This window comes from Heptranchias perlo, chromosome 9 (assembly GCF_035084215.1).
Source record: "Heptranchias perlo isolate sHepPer1 chromosome 9, sHepPer1.hap1, whole genome shotgun sequence".
NCBI classification, from domain to species: domain Eukaryota; kingdom Metazoa; phylum Chordata; class Chondrichthyes; order Hexanchiformes; family Hexanchidae; genus Heptranchias; species Heptranchias perlo.
The window spans coordinates 17,695,252-17,722,856 of record NC_090333.1 but is presented as its reverse complement, the minus strand read 5'-3'; the positions used below and the strand labels follow the sequence as shown (position 1 = coordinate 17,722,856).

The 27,605-nt window shown below is 39.6% G+C and overlaps 1 protein-coding gene across 5 annotated transcripts in view; it reads left to right on the top strand.

Annotated features, from left to right (window-relative positions):
- Positions 1-27,605, top strand: part of evi5a (ecotropic viral integration site 5a) — a 226,958-nt gene that overhangs the window by 102,087 nt on the left and 97,266 nt on the right. For all 5 annotated transcript variants that reach the window (XM_067989928.1, XM_067989927.1, XM_067989925.1 and 2 more), the window contains 4 exons: positions 5,727-5,861; positions 8,036-8,176; positions 21,188-21,346; positions 23,287-23,433. In XM_067989928.1, the coding sequence (XP_067846029.1) occupies positions 5,727-5,861; positions 8,036-8,176; positions 21,188-21,346; positions 23,287-23,433 (582 nt within the window). The remainder of the gene's footprint in view (positions 1-5,726; positions 5,862-8,035; positions 8,177-21,187; positions 21,347-23,286; positions 23,434-27,605) is intronic.

Sequence of the window (27,605 nt, the reverse complement as noted above, 5' to 3'; positions counted from 1 at the left end):
TGCAATCTCCATCGGCCTATAGCTTAAATACCACATCAGGTTTAATGCATGAGAAATCGGTGTTTTGAAAGCAATGTTTTATCGGTAATTATATTTAGTAAATCTAATTTTTAGAAATGGTAATTTGTGTAATAACCTGTTTGAAGGGTCTAAAGCTCACAGTAAATAATAGTAACCTGCGCATCAATTTTTTTGAATGGATTGTCTTTTGCCCTCGATTTAATTACTTTTGGCTGCTGATGCGCCTAAATTTATAAGTTGCTGCCAAGATATTTTCACCCAGTTGCCATGGACTCTTTGATTTGCAGTATTCTACAAAGCCCCATATAAAACTTGGCCCCAGGCTCTCTGATGGTTGAGTGGTAACTGCACAGAATGGAAAATTCCTAGTTCAAGCCTGTCTCTGGGGTAGAAAGGGAAAAAATTAGGCAGAGCTTCTGATTGCTAGCCAGTGGCCGTTGTTGGACATCCCCTCACGGCTGGAAAAGAACTTGGAGCACGGGGGGGGAAGGATCCTGTTGTTGTAGTTCACATAGGCACCAACGATATACATATTAACTAGGAATGAGGTTCTGCTGAGGGAGCTTGAGGAGCTAGGGCCCAAATTAAAAAGCAGAACCTCAGGATTACTACCTGAACCATGCACAAATTGGCATAGGGACAAACAGATTAGATGGTTAAATGCGTGGCTGAAAGAGTGGTGTGAGAAGCAGGGGTTTCAATTCATGGGGCACTGGCATCAGTACAGGGGAAGGAGGGAGCTGTTCCGTTGGGACGGGCTCCATTTAAACTGGGCTGGGACCAGTGTCCTGACAAATGGAATACCTAGGGTGGTAGATAAGGCTTTAAACTAATAAGGGGGAGGAATGGAGGGGTCAGGTAAAGGTCATTTTATCAGTCTAAAAAGAAAAACCAAGGCTGGAGAGCAGAGTAGCGTTTTGGGTAAAAACAAGCAGAGTGTGTCAGGAAGGGACAGAGTTTAACAAAGGTAATAGGGCATTAGTTGTTATAAATTGGATAGGCAGGTGGTGAAGGATAGAATACTAGAGCCTGGTCTTCAGTTGCTTCAAGCCTTTATTCACAGAGAACCACATTACCACCACCACCACCACACTCTAGATCTCTCTTATAAATGGATTCAAGAGAGTTCCCAATTGATATGCACCACCTGAATACAATTAACATTGATTGATATAAATCACATGGATACAATTAACATTAGTGACTAAGGTCGCATCTGGGAAAAAAAGTTAAAAGTTAAAATTATATCTGTATCAAAGCATTCGTAACAAGATAGATGAATTAATGGCACAAATCGAGATAAATGGGTTTGATCTAGTAGCCATTACTGAGACGTGGTTGCAGGGTGACCAAGATTGGCAACTAAATATTCCAAGGTACTTGACTTTTTGAAAAGATAGGCAAAATGGAAAAGGAGGGGGTTAGCCCTGATAATAAAGGATGAGATAAAGACAGTAGTGAGAAAAGATCTTAGCTCAGAAAATCAGGAAGTAGAATCAGTACGGGAAGAGCTAAGAAATGACATGGGGCAGAAAACACCGGTGGGAGTAGCTTGTAGGCCCCCTAACAGTCGTTATAGTGTTGGACAGAGTATAAATCAGAAAATTAGAGGAGCATGTAACAAGAAGAATGCACTAATCATGGGAGATTTCAATCTTGTAGACTGGGCAAACGAAATTGGCAAAAGTAGTTTGGAGTACGAGTACATGGAATGCATTTAAGACAGTTTTCTAGAACAATATGTCGAGGAAACAACAAGGGAAGAGGCTATTTTAGATCTAGTATTGTGTAATGAGAGAGGATTAGTTAGTAATCTTAGAATAAAGGATCCTCTGGGGAAGAGTGATCATAATGTGATAAAATTTCATATTGAGTTTGAGAGTGATGTAGTTAAGTCTGAAACTAGGGTCTTAAATTTAAATAAGGCCAATTATGTAGGTGTGAGAGGTGAGTTGGTTAAGGTAGATTGGGAAATTAGATTAAAAGATATGGCGGTAGATAAGCAATGGCAAACATTTAAAGAAATAATTCAAAATTCCCAACGGATATGCATACCCCTGAGGAATAAAAACTCCACAGGAAAAATGATCCAACTAGTGGCTAACTAGAGAAGTTAAGGATAGTATTAGATTAAAAGAAGAGGCTTACAATGTTGCAAAAAAGTGTAGTAAGCCTGAGGATTGGGTGGGTTTTAGAAAACAGCAAAGGATAACCAAGAAACTGATAGAGAGAGAAAATTGAATGAGATTAAACTTGCAAGAAATATAAAAACAGATTGTTAGAGCTTCTACAAGTATATATAAAAAGGAAGAGATTAGTGGAAGTAAACATGGGTCCCTTAGAGGCAGAGACAAGAGAAATTATAATGGGGAATAAAGAAATGGCAGAGACGATAAACAAATATTTTATATCTGTCTTCACAGTGGAAGACACAAAAAAAATACAGGAAATAGTGGGGAACTAAGGGTCTAATGAGAGTGAGGAACTTAAAGTAATTAATATTAGTAAAAAAAAAGTTTTAGAAAAATTAATGGGACTAAAAGTCGACAAATTCCCTGGACCTGATGGCCTACATCCTAGGGTTTTAAGAGGTGGATGCATTGGTTTTGATCTTCCAGAATTCCCTAGATTCTAGAACGGTCCCTGTGGATTGAAGGTAGTAAATGTAACCCCTCTATTCAAGAAAGGAGAGAGAGAGAAAACAGGGAACTATAAGCCAGTTAGCCTGTCATCAGTAGTAGGGAAAATGCTGGAATCTATTATTAAGGACGTAGTAACAGGGCACTTAGAAAATCATATGATTAGGCAGAGTCAACACCGTTTTATGAAAGGGAAATTGCATTTGATACATCTATTAGAGTTTTTTGAGGGTGTAACTAGCAAGGTAGATCAGGGGGAACCAGTGGATTTTCAAAAGGCATTTGATAAGGTGCCACATAAGAGGTTGTTACACAAGATCAGGGCTCATAGAAACATAGAAAATAGGAGCAGGAGCAGGCCATTTGGCCCTTCGAGCCTGCTCCACCATTCAGTATGATCATGGCTGATCCTCTACCTCAATACCATGTTCCCGCTCTTTCCCCATACCCCTTGATGCCTTTTGTGTCTAGAAATCTATCTAGCTCCTTCTTAAATATATTCAGTGACTTGGCCTCCACAGCCTTCTGTGGTAGAGAATTCCACAGTTCCACCACCCCCTGAGTGAAGAAATTTCTCATCTCAGTCCTAAATGTCCTACCCCGTATTCCTGAGACTGTGACCCTTCATTCTGGACCCCCCAGCCAGGGGAAACATCCTCCCTGCATCCAGTCTGTCTAGCCCTGAAGGTAATATATTAGCATGGATTGAGGATTGGTTAACAGACAGAAAACAGAGAGTAGGAATAAACGGGTCATTTTTGGGTTGGCAGGTTGTAACTAGTGGAGTGCTGCAGGGATCGGTGCTTGGGCCTCAGCTATTTACAATCTATATTAATGACTTAGATGAAGGGACCAAGTGTAATGTATCCAAGTTTGCTGACGATACAAAGCTAGGTGGGAAAGTAAGCTGTGAGAAGGATGCAGAGAGGCTGCAAAGGGATATCGATAGGTTAAGTGAGTGGGCAAGAAGGTGGCAGATAGAGTATAATGTGGGGAAATGTGAGGTTATTCACTTTGGTAGGAAAAATAGAAAAACACAATGTTTTTTAAATGGTGAGAAACTATTAAATGCTGGTGTTCAAAGGGATTTGGGTGTCCTTGTCCATGAAACACAGAAAGTTAACATGCAGGTACAGCAAGCAATTAGGAAGGCAAATGGTATGTTGGCCTTTCTTGCAAGGGGCTTGGAGAACAAGAATAAGGAAGTCTTGCTACAATTGTAGAGGGCTTTGGTGAGACCACACCTGGAGTACTGTGTGCAGTTTTGGTCTCCTTATCTAAGGAAGGATATACTTGCCTTAGAGGCGGTGGAACAAAGATTCACTAGATTGATTCCTGGGATGAGAGGGTTGTCCTATGAGGAACGATTGAGTAGAATGAGCCTATACTCCCTGGAGTTTAGAAGAGTGAGAGGTGATCTCATTGAAACATAAGATTCTGAGAGGATATTTCTCTCGGCTGGAGAGACTAGAATTAGGGGACGTAGTTTCAGGACAAGGGTTGGGCATTTATGACTGAGATGAGGAATTTCTTCACCCAGAAGGTCATGAATACTTGGAATTCTCTACCCCAGAGGGCTGTGGATATTCAGTCGTTGAGTCAAGACTGAGATCAATAGATTTTTGGTCTCTAGGAATCAAGGGATATGGGGATCGGGCAGGAAAGTGGAGTTGAGGTCGAAAATCAACCATGAGCTTATTGAATGGCAGAGCAGGCTTGATGCGCTGTATGGCCTACTCCTCCTATTTCTTATGTTCACATGTTGGAGAGAGAAATTGTGTGTATCACCTTCTGACTCACTTTCTCTCAAACACACACACACACACACACACACATACACACATATTAAATGTTGGGTGAGGACAGGATTGGGCTTGAGAGCAATGTCTTTGTCTGTTGAATAGTCTGCCAACACTATCTAGGCTCATGCATGAAAAATGGCCACCTTGGTGAGGTACCAGAGGGCCATCAGCGCTAATGGTATCGTATGAAAGCAAGAGTTGCTGCTTTCAAAGAGAATGCTGAAAAGGAAAATGGAACTTGGCACTCAATATTTTTAAACAAAATAGATGCAAGTGCCCACAGAAACACACATATGCAAATACTTCAGTTTGTTATGAACTGAATATTCCTGGACATTAACTTTCAATACAAGAAATTTATATTTTTTTAAATGCAGTTTACCAAATCTGAATTATGCAACACAAATTAAAACATTTTCTTGGTCATCCAAAATATGGTTTGATTATTGTAACTGCTGACAAAAATTATACCAAGCCACTAAAGTTTAGAATTGGTGACTGAACCATTTTGTTTAGGAGCTATTGACCACTGTCTGAAAAAATTGTGTGTTTTACTTGTCTACCCATGTATGTCCTATCTTTTATTTATTTGTTGATGCCTCAGTTGGATGTACATATGTGGTGAGCACCCTTTGTGCTGTACCTGAATAATGGGTATGCAGCTAAAGCTGTATTGAGAATGCATGGGCTTAAGCTTTGAATCTGTTGTATACGATAAATTAGATATTTTACATTTGTGTAATATAGAATACATGTTTATGTGCAGACTTAGTGCATTGGATCTACGTATTTCTATGTGAAAATAAAATTAGGTCAAGGTTACAGTAGTGGTGCAGATGCACTGTTTTAAAAAATATATATATTTTCAAAAGATATTGGCATTTTATTTGGGTGCATAAAATCTACATTAGTGGAATATGTATGTTGTGCAATGAGATCTATATCCCTAACTTGGAAAATCCAGTTTATTAAACAGATCTGTTTATCGCAGTCTTCTTTATCATTTATAGTACATGTTTACTAAGCTGTAGTTTGTAATTGTTTATTGACTAACATATTTTAATTGTTGCCATTACTGTCGACTAAAACTGGATTTTAAAGCTTTGATCAAAGCTTTCACAGGTGTTATTTAGCTGTTGCCAAATATTTTTATAGTGTAAACCCTGCAACATAAAACTGAAATGGGGCAGTGGGTCTTTGTATTTAATGATTTTCAGATACCAACACTAAATTATTATTTCTATAATGCTGTGTTCTTTTATAGCATAAATGCAATCCACGCTACAGTGAGGATTTTGTTCTGCAATTGGAGACGGAACTAGTGCAGGCAAGGCTAAGAGAAGCAGAATCGCAGTGTGCACTTAAAGAGATGCAGGACAAAATCTTGGACATAGAAAAGGTACCTGAATTACTTTCACTTCATTTGATTTGTTTTTGTGTATAAAAGTATTGCAGTAGAAATGTTTTTATCAGTGTACCAAAAATTCATTGCAGTAACTGAAGCTTACTTTCCCATTTTATCAAATTCCATAGTGACAGAACTTTAGTGTTTCCTGATGAGTTTGGATACCAAGATTTCTATTGAAGTACATGCATGAATTATGTAGTAACTTACCCTTTCCAGTCAAATCCAACAGCACAACACAAAATTTTGTTGTGGGCACTTATTATCCAAAATAAACTGCAGTTGAAGAGGAAAGTGGTGAACTGTTGACCTGTTGGTCAAAAGCTGAACATTGAGGAAACACGAGATGAATTATCTAAATAAAGCAAATGCAATCAGAAGGGAATAATTTCCTTTATAGTTGGAAAATTGACATCTAGATTTGTTTTATTAAATTTAATTTTAAAAATGAAAATCCATTGGAAATCAGGGACTGAATGGAACATTGGTAAATAGATTCTGCATTTTAGATTCCTTGATGATTGGGTGCACTGCAGCATTAAGATGTAAATTTTCACAATATGCTGGCCTATACTGTGGTTTTGCACTGAACTAGAATACCTCTGGGAAAATTCCTCACTGCTTTTGATGTTCTACATTGACTAATAGTCTTTCGCCTGTTAACATTAATTAATACCAAAAATTGAAATCTCATTTACTTGTGATGTCTCTTCAGCAGTCATGATTTCATGAGTAACACTCCAGTTCAGAGCTTTAATCATGAGTTTTAGTTCTGTTGAATTGATTATTTCCCTTGTCACAAGTGAATTTATTGTTTTACCTGTTACATTGAAGTCAGATGAAACTTTACTGGATCTAAAATTTGAAAAGTAGCCATTACTTCTCTCCTTTCCCCTCCACCCCACTTTGAAGTAACTATGTTGGAAGATTTCCTCTTCGTTATTTGTAGCAAAATCATAAATGATCTTGTATAGAACTTGTTTACAATTTTGCTACAAATAGTGAACAGAGCATATCTCCCTGCTGTTTCCCTGCCTCCCCCACTATTGTCATTTTAACATCGGCTAGACTACAATCACAAAGCTTGCATGAATAGCCAGGGACGATTCAAGGTTACTCCCTTTTTCACATTCACTTACAAAACAAAGCCAGAATATACCCAAGCAGCACATGTTTTTCTAATTTTGAAAACCACTTATTCTTGTCTTTTCTGTACAAACCAGAAACTGTAAAATAATTCAAACAAGCTTCTTTGAAAGCTTACACTCAATGCCCTGTAAATGGGAACACATTGTTAGACGTTGATATTTCAGAACTGTCCTATTTACATGCATTGTTTTAACATATTTGTGCAATATTTAAACATTTGAAGGGGGATTGAATAATAATATATGTAGGAATCCATCTTGCCAACGACAAAGATTTACTATATCTTGATAGCATTGAATATTGAACAACAATGTATGGCTTGAACAAACCTGGCTTAAGTTGTAGTGAGCCAGTGTTTCTTGCATGGTTTGACTGCTTGCAAACCCTTTTAAGGGAAGGATAGTGCATTGCAGTACCGATGTGTAGCATCGTGGAGTAAAAGAACTGATTTGAAAGCACACTGCTGTGTTCCTTTTCTCAACTTTGATTTGCAGTGAACTGCTGAGCAGAAAGTAGACATCACCCTACAAAATTGGATTGGTTGTTGTGCAAATTAGTCTTGTATGCTTGAGTTTCATCATTAAGTACCCCAGGGTAGGTATACCACAGTTAGATAACAGAGTAAAGCTATCTCTACTCTGCTCCAACATTGTGCCTTAATCTTGACCTCAGAAGAGGACCCCTAATGCACCAGTGTGACGTTTTTCATTTCCCACAGTAGACATTTGACAGTCTCTAGCTTCTTTGAGTGAGATTGTCGGTTATTACCAGTTTTGTGTTGTAGGCCTATGACATGGACACTAGAACATAGGAACAGGATCAGGCTATCGAGCCTGCTCAGTCATTTTGTTAGCCATGTGACCTCTTTATCTTTTGAATCCCAATATCTGTTCTTATTCCTTAACTAAATATCTATCTGCCATTTTGTGAATTCTGCATCTATGGGCTTCTGGGACAGTGCATTTCCACATTCTGATGTTACACTGAAAATTGTTTCTTTGGACCATTTCTAATAACAGAGAAACACTTCTTTACCTGATGAGAATAATGTGGCCAGGTTGCAAGAGGAGCTTATAGGGGCGAAACTGAGAGAAGCAGAAGCACTAATGGGTCTGAAAGAACTTCGGCAGCAAGTTAAAGATTTGGATGATCATTGGCAGGTAAGATGGAGCCAATTTGTAATTTTGCAAAACGTTCATAAAGGTGTCTGGATTTTTTTTTTGTTGTGTGATGCCCAGTATTCTTGACTTGTTCTATAAAATGGTTATCTGGACCCTGCAATAACACAATGTATGGTATTACTACAGAGTATTTATATAGAACTGCAGTGGGCTTATTTTTCGTATTACTTTATCTTGCAATAGAGTACAAAATCATCACAGAACTTGTGCTGTGTTGCTGCAAGTTGCGTACTATAGTGTAATTTGTCAGAGATATGTTAACATGAACTTCACGTTCATTTGCTGTCTCGGTCGAGATGAAGGATTTTTTTGTTAAAATAGTAGAAGCTCATTACAGCAGCATCTCGCCCTCATTTGTATAAAGCCTTCATCCCTCTTGCAGTGCAGTGGTTGAATCACTGCATTTGACCTCCTCTTTGGGGCAATGCAAATTTTGTTTCCTCTTGTTCTTGTGAAAGTTGTAAAACATTATCTTCAAAGTTCAACCAATAGCTACCATCTCTTATGCCTTTTGGATTCATTCTTGCTCCTTTTTCATCCAACGCCAAAGTCTGACCAAGATATAAAACCCATTCCCATACCTGGGATGGCAATTCTAGCACTTCCCTCACATTCATGGACAGTAGAGGACAATAAGCTTTTTGTCCTCCTCTTATCCTTAGCTTCCACTTTCTCTTTTGGTTGGAACTTATTTTTCTTTCTCTCTCTCTCTCACTCTCTCTCTCTCTCTCTCACTCTCTCACTTCATCCTCTTTCCTGTTGATACTGTTATGGTCATTGTTCCTCTTGCATTTCTCTCTTCTTCCTTCAAAGCTCCACATCCCATGTCCCACATGTTCTTCGTTTTCAAAAAGTGACGTGAAAAGACTGGGCTGATACTTATTTTCAGATAGAATATTCCACATGATCAAGATGATAATTTTTATATTTTGGTTTAGAATTGTATTTTTAGGATGCCCGTTACACTTCAGATGTCAGAACTATGAAAAAATAACAAATAAATCTGGTCACCTCATGCTAGTTTTGTTCAGACCTGGAGTCTGAAATTTCTCTTCAACAGCAATTAACCGTAGTTGACCCAAAGATGTTAACAGGAATGATAGTTTGTGATGTCAAAGGGATAGGCCGGGTTAAACACAGCTCCAACTTAGCAGAATATGGAAAAGCACCCCTGTCATCATCTGATTTAATGTGAGCAAAGAGATTTGGTAGTTTATGATATTTATTCGTTCATTATTTAGGGGTTTTTATAACAATTTATACTGCTACAACTAGCATTTATATAGCACCTTTAATGTAGAAAAATATCCGAAGGCACCTTAGAGAAACATAACCAGACAAAATATGATGCTAAGGCAAATAAGGACATATTAGAAGGGGTGACTAAAAGCTTGGTCAAAGAGGTCTTAAAGGAGGAGAGGGAGGTGATGTGATGTAGGGAGGGAATTCCATAGCACAAGACCTAGACAGTGAAGGCACGGCCATCTAGGTGGGGCAAAGGGAGTGGAGAATGCACAGGAGGCCAGAATCTGAGGAACGCAGAGTTCTCGGGGGGGATGTAGGACTGGAGGAGGTTACAGAGTGGTGAGGCCATGAATGGATTCAACACGAGGATGAGAATTTTAAATTTGTGGAGTTTGGGATCAGGAGCCAGTGTAGGTCAGCGAGGACAGGTGTGATGGGTGAGCGCAGCTTGGTGCGGGATAGGATACGGCAGCAGAGTTTTGCTTGAGCTGAAGTTTACTGCGGATGAGAGGCTGTGCAAGAGAGCATTAGAATAGTTGAGTCTGAAGGTGACAAAGGTATTTCTGGAGATGCTCTGGTTACGATTGGCTAGCTAAGAGTGGAACCATGCAAGGGTAGTCCTACTAAGATGGACAACAGAGGAGAGGCACTGCAGGTGAATGGTGTAGTTGACCGTGTCAAAGAGTGGAGGAAAGTCTAGAGGGACGAGCCGAGTTCGTGCACCACAGTTACAGCAGCAGAGAATGTCATTTGTGACTCTGATTAGGGCTGTTTCAGTGCTGTGGCAGGAATGGAAACTTAAATTTGAAGGGTTCAAATGTGGAGTTGTGGGAAAGATTTGGGAGATGATAACACGTTCAAGGACTTTGGAAAGGAAAGGGAAGTGTGAGATGGGCAGTAGGATAGATGGGTCATGGGTGGGTTTTTTGAGAGGTGGGGGGGAATGATGACTGGTTTTGAAAGAGACAGTACCTGATGAGAGGGAACCATTTACCATATCAGCCAGCATGGGGGGCAGGAAGGGAAGTTGGGTGGTTAGCAGTTTAGTGGAAATGGGGTGAAGGGAGCAGAAGGTGGGTCTCATGCACAAGATGAACTCAGAACGCATGAAGGGAGATACAAGAGAAACTAAAGAAAGACACAGGTTCAGGGCTGGGGCAGGGAGAGGCTTGGCTTGATGGGCAAGAGGAAGGTGGAGATATGGAAGAGGCAGCTGAACAGATGTCTTAATCTTAGTGACAAGTCCATGGGTCCCTTGCACTTGCTGGTGATGAGGGCAGAGGGTGCAGGGGAGAGAGGTTTAAGGAAAGATTTGGTAGTAGAGAAAAAACACTGGGGATTATCTTTACTTTCTGGGGTAATGCTGGAATAGTGAGCGATTTTGGCAGAGAAGAGCAAGGCCCGATAGTGCTTAATGTGTGGTCCAGCCAGATCTGGCGATGGATGGCTCAACCAGTTGTAAGGCAGATTTGCACAAGTCTGCACCTCTTGGAATTGAGGGAGCGAAGATGAGAGCCACATCATGGGGAACGACCAGGGTGTGAGGGAGCAAGAGTTTGGGGACATGGGCATCAAGGTGGGCATGGTTGAGCAAATTGATAGCTGCAGAAGTATCCATTATTTATAATATTGGAGTAATTCAAATATTCAGATCTATAAAAATGAGAAGATTTTGTCCATAGTTGTCCAGCATGCTAAGTACATGACCACTGATGCATTATCACTCAGGTGATAACTGGGGACCAATCTCTGTGCTCCTTGCCATGAACGCTGTACAACCAAGCCCCAGACCCAGCCTCCGTGCTCCAGGCTCTGCCTCACCTTTCACCCCCAATGTCCATTAGCAGCATCACAGGATATCAACTGGAATATTATCTAAAAGTAAAATTCATGCAGCTTTCAGAGGGCAAGTTTCCTTTTTCTCTTCCTTTCTTGGGTTTCCTCATTCTACAGATCAACCTAAGCTGGGTGGGCACACCACTTTAAGGCCTTTACTGGTGCTGCTTTAGAGTCAGCCACCAGGAGGTGCACAAGTGTCAAATGATTCTTCTTCCAATTTCACTCTAACAAATTGCTTGGTTTCTGCTTAGCACCTCCCACAGTAGCATGGGTGAGATCAAAATCATGTGGAGATGACATGTGTGAATCTGTATTCTACCACTTCGTAGTGTACCCATTAATGCAATGTTTTGTTTTATTTATGTGTGAAAATCTTGTGTTTTGCCCGAGTCTGTCACACTTCAGATGTCATACTTCTAAGTATCAGAAGTATTTTTTTTAAACAGAGAAAGAAAGACACTCATTTCCTGTTGGCTCTCCTGACTGATATCTGGTCTGGTCCTAAGGTCTGGAACTGCCTATCTGCAGAAAGTTTCCCCCAGCAATCAACTTCTAATAAATCTCAGAATATATCTGGTTAGACCAGTTCCCCACAGCAAGCATTTGAACAGTGGCCTTAAGGGGACAGCCAGGATATGTACAGCTTCATCCTAGCAGTTAAATATGCAGACTCAGACTATTCATGAGTAGAGCCATGGAAATTCAGCTAGTAATATGTTAATTCCACATGGTGCATGTTCTGTATACCATTGATTTATTTATGGAAGTTGTTAATCTACTATGATGTCTCTTGAAGACGATAACACCATTTTGCAGCTTATTCATAGTCTTTATCCTAAACTTCACTAAAATGTTTGATATAAATCTCATGAATCTACTGTCCAGGGTTTTTTCTCTTTGAGAGCAGTTCCATACCTTGGAACCATGTGGGCCACATCAGTATTCTCATTAATTTGCATACATTCTAAACATGGACACTGAAAGATCTCCATGTACTTATTGAATATCTATTCACCAATGAGCCAGTACCATTAGGGATAATATTTTATAAAGCTCTGGGCCCACAAAATTCACTTAAGGCAAATCAGCATGTAAGAAATACAAGTGCAAATGGAACTGAGTTGCCACATGTGGCCCATCAACTCTAGTTTGAACATCCATCATAAATGATTGAGTGAGTCGTTTACTGAAACTCTGGTTAAATACTCCCAATGTTAGCCTATTATTTTAGTTAAAACAACCTTCCCCTGTTTGCTGTTTATTAGATCAATACTTGAGATGTATTTCTCTTCTGCTGTACAGTGTTAATGAAACATAATAACTGAAAAGTTTTGAGGGTTAAGTGTAGTTATACACTGTTTGAGTGTATTATAACTTTTTAGAATGATAGACTCTTACAGCACAGAAGGAGACCATTCGACTCGTCATGCCTGTGCTGGCTCTTTGAAAGAACTGCCTAATTTAGTCCCACTCGCCAGCTTTTTCCCATAACCCTGCAAATTTGTCGTCTTCAAGTACATGTCCAGTTGCCTTTTGAAAGTTGCAATAGAATCTGCTTCCAATACCCTTTCAGATAGTGCGTTCCAGATCTTAACAACTCTCTGTGTGAAAAAATTTCTCCTAATTTCCCCTCTAGTTCTTTTGCCAATTATTTTAAATCTATGACCTCTGGTTACCGACTCACTTGCCAGTGCAAACAGTTTCTCCCTATTTGCTCTATCAAAACCCCTCATTATTTTGAAAACCTCTATTAGATCTTCCCATAACCTTCTCTGCTCTATGGAGAACCATCTCAGCTTATTCAATCTCTCCACATAACTAAAGTCCCGCATCACTGGTATCATCCCGGCAAACCTCCTCTGTATCCTCCCCAAGGCCTTGACATCCTTCCTAAAGTGTGGCCCAGAATTGTACAGATTTTGGTTTATATAATTTTTTTGTAATATTTTTGAAACTTTTACATTATAGAAAATTTTATTCATATATCAGATGGCTTTTTTGCTGAATGTTAGATAAAGATTGTAAAAACAAGGCAAGTTATTCTGGATATTCATTAATTAAGCATTCTGACTTCATAAAGCTCTTCCAAAATGAGTATTAAACAACTATTTTTGATTTACAAAATTGATTTATCGAAGTAAAAGCGTACTGTTGTAATAAAATAAAAATATATGGTTTGCAGTTTAACAAGAGACACATACTCTTGTTTTTTTTAAATCCCCAGTAGATGAAGTCTAATAATTATGCAGTCTATGCCACACTCTAATGTGCTGAAAATAACTGCACCCTCTTGTGGAATCACATCAAATGCCAAGTTTTTATTGCTTGCGTCACTACAACGTTTTTCTTATTAAACTATGTTATCCATCCCCAGGTTACATTTTACTCTGAAGATTTTGGGCACTGCCAGTAACATAGTTATATACGTAACATTTGAAAAATTTTATGCAGATTTTGAACATTTTAAGAACAAAATAGCAAATGACATGTTCACAGTGAGGCCTGGAATTTGGGTCTAAGTACAGATCAGTGATGAAACTGATCCAGAATTTACTTTACAGCCAATACAATGTTTGAAAGTCGAGAATTTTTAAGTGCAGGATCCGTGCTGACTGCGTGATGTTTTTTGGTTTACTGCATTTCATTACATGGACAAGATTACTAGTTTCAGATATGAATAGAATTTGTTACAGTAACTTAGTAAGATTTCTTCATAGTATTAGGATAAACAAGAAATAGCTGAAGTGGACAAGCGCCATTTTAATAGGAGACCAATTCTGAAGGATGCCTGTCCCTCAATATTCACTGGGGCGAGTCGTCAGTTCTCTGCAGGTTGTTAGGTGGAGTTAAATGGAAGTGAAGTGTTCCATTCCCACAGTAGGGATAAACTGCTATTGTCTGATTGGCATTGTTTGAATTACCAAAGCATTTTGCCCTCCCGACTGAAAGAAACTGTGTGATGCTGAATGTCACTGTCGGGAAGAAGCATGAGGAAATTGATAAAACAGAAGAAAAAAGAAATGAACTTAGATTTATATAATGACTTCAGGTCATCCCATAGAGCTTCACAGCCAATTAAGTACTTTTGAAATGTCACTGTAGGCAAAAAGATGACCATTCTGATTAAGGTGAAGAGAATCCAGAGAGTTAGTTGACAGTTGCAGGTAAATTTTAATCCTGCCCCACTGTGCCAACTTGGGTGCAGCATTCCCAAATTTTAAAATGACCTTTGAGTTTAAAACTGTTAATCCTAGGACCTCAAAAAGAAAAAAAATCTGTTAATGTTGGAAATACACAGGAGTTCTATCAACATCTAAAAAGAGAAAAGACTGCTTAATGTTTTCAGTGGGGATGCTTTATCAGAACTGAAAAAGAAAGATGGGCTTTTAAAGACCCTTTTATATGGACTGACCAAAATATAGGGTGGTATAACAAGTGTAACAGGACCATTGGGATTTCTTTTAAGGCAAGAGGAAAAGGGTTAAAACAATTTCCTGCATGTGGACAGCTGGCAGAAAAACAGGCATGTGGAGAATAAGAACTTTTTTGTGAACAAAAACATAGATTTAAATTGTAGATTTCCAATTGCACAACCATTACCACAGATGCCATTCAGAGAGTTCTCTGCCATTTGGACAGTTAATACTAGTTTTGAGATTTATTTGAAAGCTCCACATGACTAAATGGATTTGTTTACAAAGCGCACTTTGGTGAAGGGCAGATCCTTCTTGAACTTATCCTTCCGAGGAATGTGATAGGATTTCAACAATTATAATATAGACAGTAAGGAGAAACAGTGGAATACTGTTGAGTATTTTATTAATAAATGTCTTCAATCAAGTTGACTATTCACATATAAATGATTTAGAAAACATCCCCAATAGTTTGAAATGTGAAGGTACTTATGTAATGTTCCTAACGTAAGCCATACAGGCCAGCAGGTTTCAGGTTGCCGAGTTAGCTGATTTCACCCGGGGTAGCAGTAGAAGTGCTGGTAAAGGGACCAATCAGTGAGGGTTCTCATACCTGATCACTATCTTGTACCACTTGCTAGAAAGTGTGACTATGTAAGTGTCAGGTGAAGATGGAATTGGACTCATGGAAGATGTCTTCCATTGTTGAACAGCCTGCCAAGACTTGATGACTAGGCATCCTTTTTTTTTGATTATCAGGACGTCTGACTTGTTCAGACTCCCATCACCATAGTTTGGAGTTTCCAAATTAACCGTGTGAGAAATCCATGCAGAAAGAGTATCTGGTTACCTGTTACGGTGTACACATGCTCTCTTTATAAAGACGCACACTGCTTACGTCTGAGAAGCTTAAGTGCAGGTTGACAAAGTCAGGGCTTGGGTATCCCCAAGTTGTGCACCGGTGTACTGCTGGAGTTTATCTCACTGAATTATGGTTCAGTTGGAGGTGCAGAGCTTCATTAGCTACTTGTTTCTCCTCAACCCAATTGTAGGCACAGAGCATTTATATAAACATTTATTTTCATACTCAGCCTCCAGGCACATGCATGAATGTTCTCTTGGGTGAAATACTGGAGGGCTAACTTTGTAATCATACCCTGCAGGAGTTGGTACCTCCAGGAATAATGAAAAACAGAGAATTTTCTAATTTAAAAAAAATATTTTTTTTTAGGAAACCAGTTAGAACGGTAGCCATCTGTGACCCTGCCATTCCTTAACAGATCTTATAGCCTAGTTGGCTATGGTACTGGACTAGTATTCCTTTACTCTTAAGAAGAAATGAACTCATTTTATTCTCTGTCTAGACACTTACTTGAGACCTCAAGTTCCCACTAAGAATAATGTGGGACTTTATTGGGCCTCTGGTGGTTATAGTTTCAATCAGCTACTTCATGTTTAAAAACGAAAGTTGAAGAGTTCAATAATTCACATCTTTAACTGTATTACTTTTTTGGTTCAGTAGGTGGCAGTGAGGATACTGTAAGGTTAACTGAGGATTTAATACTGCCGCACATTGTAATAAATGTGAACTTAATAACCAAGTAGCCAAAACTGAAAATCAAAACAATTCTTGTATGCATCATAAAATTTGGCCCCGAAGATTCCATTTGGTCTGTCGGATACATTATGGGCCTAGGTGGTAGTAAATAAAAATTACGGTGATGTTTGGCGTTTAATGGTTAAGTGATGTACACAAAACAAGTTCATAGATAACTTATGACAAAACTCTGGCTTACCAGAGAAATGTTACTTAGCTGATGTCACGAACAATATGATTGAGTGTATACAATTTATCTGTTTTTATAATACTTTTATAATAATGTAGTAGTGGCCAATGTGTGCATGCATACGTTTTGGGAAATCATTAGCTGCAGCTTTTGAATGGTTGTAATTGTTGCTTAAGTAATTTTATTACTGTATTTGGCACTACCTGAAGAAATGATCTTGGGTCCAGCTTCAAGTTTTGATCTCATTTGATGCTGACAGCAATGCACATCAGGGAGAACTCTTATTTCCACCTCTGAACACTCCCACCTCCCCCAAAGACTATCTGGAAGACTCCAGTGTGCTGTCTTCTGTCACAAAGTCTGTGCAGTATGTGGCTGGCTTTGTAAAATGGTTGCCAATATGTATCCTCCAGCTGTTCATTTGTGGATCCTGAAAATGCTTCAGCTCCACTTGAAGTAGTTGCTCTGGCAGAGCCAATTGATTTTAGCCTGAGACACAAGTGGAATATCGACATTTTTCAGATGGCATTGACGGGGTAGACTACTAATTTCAGGGACTCTCACTGGCACAAGAAACTGGACTCTAGCATTCCTTGATATCTGTCTTCACTCACTTCTTGCTTGGTGAGCACACTGAGTTATAGAGAGGGGAAATTTAGCCAGCGTTACCATTATCCAGTATCTTAGAATCATAGAATGACACAACAGTGAAGGAGGCTGTTCGGCCTTTATTGGCCACTGCTGGCTCTTTGAAAAACCAACCAATTAGTCCGACTCCCCTGATCTTTCCCCATAGCCCTGCAGATGTTTTCCCTTTTGAAAGTTACTATTGAATTTGTTTCCACCACCTTTTGAGGCAGTGCATTCCAGATCATAACAATTCGGTGTGTAAAATGTTTTTTCCTCATGTCACCACTGGTTCTTTTGCCAATCACCTTAAATCTGTGTCCTCTGGTTACCGAACCATCTGCCTCTGGAAACAATTTCTCCTTATTTACTCTATCAAAACCCTTCCTGATTTTGTACACCTCTATCAAATCTCCCATTAACCTTTTCTGCTCTAAGGAGAACAACCCCAGCTTCTCCAGTCTATCCACATAACTAAGTCCCTCATCCCTGGTACCATTCTAGTAAATCTCTTCTGCACCCTTTCGAAGACCATGACATCCTTCCTAAAGTGTGGTGCCCAGAATTGAACACACTACTCCAGCGGAGGCCTAACCAGTGTTTTATAAAAGTGAGCATAACTTCCTTGCTTTTGTACTCTATGCCTCTGCTTATAAAGCCCAGGATCCCATAAGCTTTTTTATCAGCGTTCTCAACTTGTCTTGCCACCTTCAAAGATTTGTGTACATATACCCCCAGGTTTCTTTGTTCCAGCACTCCCATTAAAATTGTTCCATTTAATTTATATCGCCCCTCTTCATTCTTCCTACTAAAATGTATCCCTTCACACTTTACGGCATTAAATTTAATCTGCCATGTATCTGCCTATTTCACCAGTCTGTCTATGTCCTCCTCAAATCTATTACTATCCTCCTCGTTGTTTACTACATTTCCAAGTTTTGCGTCATCTGCAAACTTTGAAATTATGCTTTGTGTACCCAAGTCCAGGTCATGAATATATATCAAAAAGAGCAGTAGTCCTAATACTGACCTCTGGGGAACACCGCTGGAAACTTCCCTCCAATCTGAAAAACAATCATTCACCACTACTCACTGCTTTCTGTCCCTTAGCTAATTTTATATCCACACTGGCACTATCATAGAATCATAGAATCATAGAAGTTACAACATGGAAACAGGCCCTTCGGCCCAACATGTCCATGTCGCCCAGTTTATACCACTAAGCTAGTCCCAATTGCCTGCACTTGGCCCATATCCCTCGATACCCATCTTCCCCATGTAACTGTCCAAATGCTTTTTAAAAGACAAAATTGTACCCGCCTCTACTACTGCCTCTGGCAGCTCGTTCCAGACACTCACCACCCTTTGAGTGAAAAAATTGCCCCTCTGGATCCTTTTGTATCTCTCCCCTCTCACCTTAAATCTGTGCCCCCTCGTTATAGACTCCCCTACCTTTGGGAAAAGATTTTGACTATCGACCTTATCTATGCCCCTCATTATTTTATAGACTTCTATAAGATCACCCCTTAACCTCCTACTCTCCAGGGAATAAAGTCCCAGTCTGTCTAACCTCTCCCTGTAAGTCAAACCATCAAGTCCCGGTAGCATCCTAGTAAATCTTTTCTGCACTCTTTCTAGTTTAATAATATCCTTTCTATAATAGGGTGACCAGAACTGTACACAGTACTCCAAGTGTGGCCTCACCAATGCCCTGTACAACTTCAACAAGACATCCCAACTCCTGCATTCAATGTTCTGACCAATGAAACCAAGCATGCTGAATGCCTTCTTCACCACCCTATCCACCTGTGACTCCACTTTCAAGGAGCTATGAATCTGTACTCCCAGATCTTTTTGTTCTATAACTCTCCCCAACGCCCTACCATTAACGGAGTAGGTCCTGGCCCGATTCGATCTACCAAAATGCATCACCTCACATTTATCTAAATTAAACTCCATCTGCCATTCATCGGCCCACTGGCCCAATTTATCAAGATCCCGTTGCAATCCTAGATAACCTTCTTCACTGTCCACAATGCCACCAATCTTGGTGTCATCTGCAAACTTACTAACCATGCCTCCTAAATTCTCATCCAAATCATTAATATAAATAACAAATAACAGCGGACCCAGCACCGATCCCTGAGGCGCACCGCTGGACACAGGCATCCAGTTTGAAAAACAACCCTCTACAACCACCCTCTGTCTTCTGTCGTCAAGCCAATTTTGTATCCAATTGGCTACCTCACCTTGGATCCCATGAGATTTAACCTTATGTAACAACCTACCATGCGGTACCTTGTCAAATGCTTTGCTGAAGTCCATGTAGACCACGTCTACTGCACAGCCCTCATCTATCTTCTTGGTTACCCCTTCAAAAAACTCAATCAAATTCGTGAGACATGATTTTCCTCTCACAAAACCATGCTGACTGTTCCTAATTAGTCCCTGCCTCTCCAAATGCCTGTAGATCCTGTCCCTCAGAATACCCTCTAACAACTTACCCACTACAGATGTCAGGCTCACTGGTCTGTAGTTCCCAGGCTTTTCCCTGCCGCCCTTTAATCTTGCTAACAAGTCTGTTTCGTAGTACTTTATCAAACATCTTTTGAAAGTCCCTATACGTAACATCAACTGCACTACCATCAACACTCTCCATTACATCATCAAAGAACTCAATCAAATTAGTCAAACATGATTTGCCTTTAACAAATCCCTGCTAACTTTCATTTATTAGCTCATACTTTTCCAATGCCTATTAATTTTGTCCCAGATTACTGTATGTAAAAGTTTCCCCACCACCGACGTTAGGCTGACTGGCCTGTAATTGCCGGGTTTATCCCCCTCCCCTTTTTTGAACAGGGGTGTAACATTTGCAATCCTCCAGCCCTCTACTCCATCCCCCATATCTAAGAAGGATTGGAAGATTGTGGTCAGAGCCTCCGCTATTTCCACCCTTCCCTCAATAATCTAGGATGCATCCCACCTGTACCGGGTGACTTTTCTACTTAGAATGCTGCCAACCTTTTAAGAACTGGTAATGGTTCTGCTGTTGCCATTTACAGCTCCTCTAGACCGATCTTTTGTTTCTTAACCTGTCCCATTACCACCCTCCTTGCCTTGCACCATCATCCCGTTTGTCATTTAATCACTCTTTCCCTCTACCCTGTCACGGACCTTCCCTTTTGTTCTTTGGCACCCCGCACACCCTTTCCCTGGCTCTGTACTTGCTTAAAAACTTTAACTCTTTTAACATCTTCCAGTTCTGACGAAAGGTCTTCAACCTGAAACGCTAACTTTGTTTCTTTCTCCACAGATGCTGCCTCACTTACTGAGTATTTGCAGCATTTTCTGTTTTTATTTCAGATTTCCAGCATCCGCAGTATTTTGCTTTTGAACCTTTTAAGCACTCCTCTTTATTTTTATCCGATCCGATTTCTCTACTACCTCCTCCTTTACTGCAACTTCCAGATAATTTACATTTATGGACATAAATGAGGGAAGGATTGGGCTTCTGATGCCCACCCCCCCCATCCCTCCCCATGATGCTTGACTATCCTGTTAACATTTACTTTCTAGATTCATATGAAAAATGACCACCTGATGAGATGCCAGCATCCGTGGATCTTCACCTCAGCATGACTCAGAAAATTGGTGGAAAAAACTACAAATAGACTCTTAACAGCAAACGGTAGTTAAAAATGAAACCAAATGAGGAGATCTGGAAAACTAATTTAAACTAAATTATGAGAGTAAGACAAGGAGACAAAGGTTCAAACTAGTAATAGGCAAATTTAGTACTGCTATATTAAGATGTATTTCTTCACACAGAGTGATTAGTACATGGAATGCATTCCTGGATAGTGCAGTGGAGGTGAAAACCCTGGAAACAACTGTATGCTACAATTGATGGTGGGGTGGGGGGGACACTTTCGGGCTTTCTGAATGGATAAACTAAGATGGCCCAAAAGGCTTCCTCATCAGTTGAAAAATGGATGTGCTCTGAACTTCGCTTAAATTGGTATGTGTGCCCACAAGCAAATTGTGGAAATTTATTCTAGTTGTCAAATTGTCTCTAGCGTCATCTGGCTAGAACTACTGGCAGGTGGAAAGACTCACCACGGAGGAATGCTATAAGCGAGCTGCAGGACGAACTGATGACTGTGCGCCTTAGAGAAGCTGAAACGCAGGCTGAACTGAAAGAAGTTAAGCAAAGGATGTTGGAACTTGAAACACAGGTATAAACAGCTGCTCTTGACTGTTTCTTTCATGATGTAGAGTTTGCTATACAGTTTTAACATCAAAAATAATTATTTTTGTAAATTCATTTTATTTCCAATCATTTTATTTTTCTCCCTTGGGGAATGCTGAGAGGTAGGTACGTAATCCACTCACAGGCTATGAGGTGTGCAAGACCATGACTTGTCTCCAGTTTTTTCCTACTCTTCCTGTGCCAATTTATCCTTGCCCTAGTTGTCTGGCCAAGACTGAGAAGTTGCCATTTGGGAAATTGTGGGTTTGAATTCAAGTTTCATCATTCCATACCACAGCTCATTACTGCAACAGTTCACTGTGCCACCAAACTGCTTATTGCATTGTGAAATGTAAGAGGGTATTGCTCGTCCCCAGACGATTTGAGATAGATATAATGGAATAGATGATCACTTCATGTGTTTTTGCAGCAATATCTCTGACAAATTTTGCAATTGCACTTTGACAATCTCTCTGTGCAGTTGTCTCCAGTCATTGTTAACATTCTGTGCTGCTTACTTTGAAATCTACAGGAAACACTGTTGAATTCTGGCCAGCATAGGCAAGTGTCTTGACACAAGCACCCGAAAGGTACATTTTGCAATATAAACTGCAAATGTAAGTAATGAAGCTTGCCAAAATTTCAGACAGGCCCTGCATCAGTCTATAATTCAGTGACTTGATATTCATTTAACATGGATTTATGATTGGGTACCGTTTATCCAGACAGTCCAGGAAACACCCCTGTTTGTATAAGTGAATAATTTGTAATACTGATCACTTTGTTAATTCCATTATTATATTGTATTACACAATATTAATTCAGCATGGAATATACACCACAATGGAAATAATCATACCCACAAGGCATGCTGAGCAGTCCGGCCAGTTAATTTTACCAGTCAATTTACATAAGTCGCATTTGGGTAAATGACTTCTAATTGTACTACAAAGCTGAAGGACATCGTGTTTGGCACATGTCTTGATAACTTGCTTTATCATAGTGAGGTACTGAGGGATAATCAGATGAGATACTGTTTGATGCAGAGTTATCTCACTGTGAGAAACATTTGAAACAGACTGAGGACCAAAAGGGTTGTGATAGCAAGAATTAATTAAAATAGTCCTTCAAGTATTATAAAAGTAACACTACACTAAAACATATTCGTCCAGCAGACCTTTCTTATTGGATTATTGAATATACGATTTGAATAATTGTACCTATGGTTTATAAATCAGAATTTTTGCATATACTAAATGGAGGAGGTTTTGCCAAATGATAGAACTGAAGTTTAAGCTTCAAAAGCAAAATACTGCGGATACTAGAAATCTGAAATAAAACCAGAAAATGCTGGAGAAGCTCAGCAAGTCGGGCAGCATCTGTGGAGAAAGAAACAGAGTTAACGTTTTGGGTTGAAGACCTTTCGTCAGAACTATTTTAGGCTTAAGTTTGCTGTTTTGCCTGTGGAGATGGCAACACTAGCAGAGGCTTTCAAGATGATCATTTGCCTACCTTGACTGGGAAGGGGAAAGGAAATGACTTTGAAAAAGAACACAGAAAAGGAGAATTTGTGTAATGCATGAAGGACCATTGATAGAACTCTATCTGTCATGTGAAGTACATTTCACATTGGCAGAGACAGAATGGCATTGACAGCAGTTAAAAGAATTATTTTTCCCAGATGAAGGAGAACGTGGATATATGTGGAAAGGTAACATAAATAACTAATAGACATGGGTGAAAGAGGGTGTAAATTCCTTCAGAAATATTAACAGCAATCTTCCAGTAAATTTAATTCTCCATGTTCATAAAACATGTGGAATGGGAATTAAGGAACATTGCTATTAGAAAAGTTGCTAATGTGAATTTGAAGTTACATGTTCTAATTTCTTTTTTGTTTCTATTTTTAACTTATCAAAATGTCAGAACCAAATCAGCAGTAACCAGCTATGTCGAGCAGAGAAAGAGTGCAGTGGCCTACATGAGAAGGTGCAATATCTCACAGCCCAGAATAAGGGACTACTCACTCAGTTAAATGAAACTAAACGAAAAATAGCTGAGATGGACTGCAAGGTACAGTATATCAAATCATCATGGGTAAAAAGTCTATGCAAACCAACTGTCTTTTGAGTGCAATTTATCTACCAAGTTCTATATACATTTGAGGTAGAAACTGAAGGGTTGAACATTTTGAGGTGGTTGATGAGACATCAAAATTACCTTGGTAAATTGTGGTTGAATTCAATAAATCTGGGAACTTGTAGGCTAACAACAGAAAAGAATGACCATAAAAGGTGCTGGACTGTCATAAAAACCAAACTGGTTCACTAATGTCCTCTAGGGAAAGGAACCTGCCATCCCTACCCAATCTGGCCTACACATGACTCCAGTCCCATATTATATGATTGACAGTTTATGCCTTCTGAAGTGACCTAATTATAATGACCTGTCACCACCACCTCAGGGCAACCAAAGATGGGCAGTAAATGTGGCCTCGCCAGCTTCACCCACAACCTAGAAGCAAATTAAATAAAAGACTGAAAGGTAAACTAGTGTAGGTGAATACGTACAGAAATTAGTTTAAAGTGGTTTGACTAATTATGTATAACCTGTATTGTGAATATAGATTAAATGCAAGGTGTATCATATCTTTACACAATTATTCTTTACCAAATTGGGAAAAATTGTACAAATTATTAAACAAAAAATGGCAACAACTGCAAAAGCTGAAAATTTGTATTAAAAGTTGAAAATATTGGATAATTTAGCAACTGAAAAGGAAAGATAGGCAAGTTGAATTTTAGGATTGGCCAAAAAAAGGGTGTGAAAAACGAGTAAAGATTGCTCAGTCAGATATAATAATTGCAAATACAGAGAAGAACATAATTGTCTGGGAATTGTTTTTTTTTAAAACTGGAAACAGATAAAAATTGCAGGATGGTGTACAAAGATCATATCAGTCAGGCAGTGAAAAGACATTAGAAAGATAAATGTTGAGTAAAACAGTTGAAAAATGGAAGAGAGCAAAGTGGAATGTGAATGAAAGAAATTGGTGAGAAAATGGTGGAGACAGCTAAGATTTAAAGTCGTTAATGTTTAGATTAGAGAGCTGCAGATAGCCTGGGAGAAAAATGAAATTCTGTTCTTGAGCTTACCTTGAACTTAGTTTTCTTCCAACTAAACTCAATGCTTGTACTGATATTGTACTAGTATTTATCGTATTTGTCCTTTCACTATTTAGCTCTGATGAAGTGCCTACCCAGAACATTAATGTATCTTTTTGCTTTTAAGATGATGTTTATTTCCAATATTTTCTGTTTTTATTTTTGTATAAATGATTACTCTGTCAAGGAATGAGTGCTCCCTGAATGCACCTTCCCAAGTAACAAGTGTGGATTGATTAGGGAAAGCCAGCATGGATTTGTTAAAGGCAAATTGTGTTTTGATGAGGTAACAGAGAGGGTATATGAGGGCAATGCAGTTGACGTGGTGTATATGGACTTTCAAAAGGTGTTTGATAAAGTGTCGCATAATAGGCTTGTCATCAAGATTGAAGCACATGGAATAAAAGGAGCAGTAGCAGCATGGATACAGAATTGGCTAAGTAACAGGAAACAGAATGTAGTGGTGAACGGTTGGGAGGTGTACAGTGGTTTTCCCAGGGGTCGGTACTAGAATCACTGCTTTTCTTGATATATATTAATGACTTGGACTTAGGTGTACAGGGCACAATTTCAAAATTTGCAGATGACACAAAACTTGGAAGTGTAGTGAAAAGTGAGGTGATGGTGATAGACTTCAAGAGGACATAGACAGGAGGGTGTGACTGCGAGTGTGGCAGGTACGGGGATCCAGGAATGCAGTATTGCAGGAGCCTCAGTCCCTGCGCTTGTCCAATAGATTTGAGGTTCTTGCAACCCTTGTGAACAAGTGCAGGGACTGCGGGGAGGACGAGCAAACTGACCATGGCACCATGGTACAGGAAGTCGTTCAAGTTGGGGGAGTGAAAAGGAAGGTGGTTGTAGTAGGCGACAGTATAGTTAGGGGGATAAACACTGTTCTCTGCAGCCAGGAGCATGAGTCCCGAAGGCTATGTTGCCTACCCGGTTCCAGAGTTAAGGACGTCTCCTCCGGGCTGGAGAAGAACTTGGAGTGGGAGGGGGAGGATCCAGTTGTCGTGGTCCACGGAGGTACCAACGACATAGGTAGAACTAAAAAAAGGTTCTGCTGAGAGAGTTTGAGCAGCTAGGGACTAAATTAAAAAGCAGAACCACAAAGGTAATAATCTCTTGGATTATTACCTGAGCCACGAGCAAATTGGCATAGGGTCAATAGGATCAGGGAGATGAATGCGTGGTTCAAAGATTGGTGCGGGAGAAGTGGGTTTCGATTCGTGGGACACTGGCACCAGTACTGGGGAAAGAGAGAGCTATTCTGTTGGGCGGACTACACCTGAACCATACTGGGGCTAGAGTTCTAGTGAATCGAGTAACTAGGGAGGTAGATAGGGCTTTAAGCTAAATAAGGGGTGGGGGAGGGTCCCGGTGGAGAGAAATCCAGAATGCTAAAGAGAAAAGACAAAGAAGCAGTGCAGGAAAGTGATTGGGGTAAGGATAACCAGATTGTGTCAGGAAGGGACAGAGCGTACAAACAAAAGAGAACAAATAGGGTCCGGGTAAGAAAAAATGGTAATAAGACAAATAGGGTCACAGTACAAAAAAATGTTAAGATGTCTAAAAATGTTAAAAAGACAAATCTAAAGGCACTGTATCTCAATGCACGAAGCATTCGTAATAAAGTAGACGAATTAACAGCGCAAATAGATGTAAACGGATATGATATACTAGTAATTACAGAGACATGGCTGCAGGGTGACCAAGGCTGGGAGCTGAATATCCAAGGGTATTCGATATTTGGGAAGGACAGGCAAAAAGGAAAAGGAGGTGGGGTGTCATTGTTAGTAAAGGATGAAATCAGAGCAATAGTGAGAAAGGATATTGGCTCAGAAAATCAAGATGTCGAATCAGTCTGGGTGGAGTTAAGAAGCACCAAGGGGCAGAAAACACTGGTGGAAGTTGTCTATAAGCCTCCAAACAGTAGTGGTAATGTAGGGGATGGGATCAAACAGGAAATTGGAGATGCATGTAACAAGGGTACCACATGGGTGACTTTAATCTGCATATAGACTGGTCAAACCAAATTAGCAATAATACTGTGGAGGATGAATTCCTGGAGTGTGTATGAGATGATTTTTTTAGACCAGTATGTTGAGCCAACCAGGGAACAGGCTATTCTAGATTGGGTATTGTGAAATGAGAAGGGGTTAATTAATAATCTTGTTGTGTGGGGTCCTTTAGGGAAGAGTGACCATAGAATTCTTCATTAAGATGGAAAGTGAAGTAGGCCAATCTGAAACTAGGGTCCTAAATCTAAACAAAGGTAACTACGAAGGAATGAGGAGTGAGTTGGCTATGATAGATTGGGAAGCTTCATTAAAAGGCATGACGGTGGATAGGCAATGACTATCATTTAAGGAACGAATGCATGAATTGCAACAATTATACATTCCTTTCTGGTGCAAAAACACAAAAGGAAATGTGGCCCAACCATGGCTAGCAAAAGAAACTAAGGATAGTATTAGATCCAAAGAGGAGTGATATAAAGTTGCCAGAAAAAGTAGCAAGCCTGAGGATTGGGAGCAGTTTAGAATTCAGCAAAAAAGGACCAACAGATTGATTAAGAGGGGAAAAATAGAGTATGAGAGTAAACTTGCAAGGAACATAAAAGTGGACTATAAAAGCTTCTACAAGTAAGTAAAAAGAAAAAAATTAGTGAAGACAAATATAGGTCCCTTACAGTCAAATGTGAGAATTTATGATGGGGAACAAGGAATTGGCAGAGCAAGTAAACAAATACTTTGGTTCTGTCTTCACGGAAGAGGACACAAATAACTTCCCAGAAATGTTAGGGAACCAAGGGACTAGTCGGAAGGAGGAATTAAAGGAAATTAATATTAGTAAAAAAAATAGTGCTGGAGAGAAATTAATGGGACTGAAAGCCGATAAATCCCCAGGGCCTGATAATCTGCATCCCAGAGAACTAAAAGAGGTAGAAATAGTGGATGCATTAGTTGTCACCTTCCAAAATTCTATAGATTATGGAATAGTTCCTGCAGATTGGAGGGTGGCAAATGTAACCCCACTATTTAAAAAAGAAGGGAGAGAGAAAACAGAACGACAGACCAG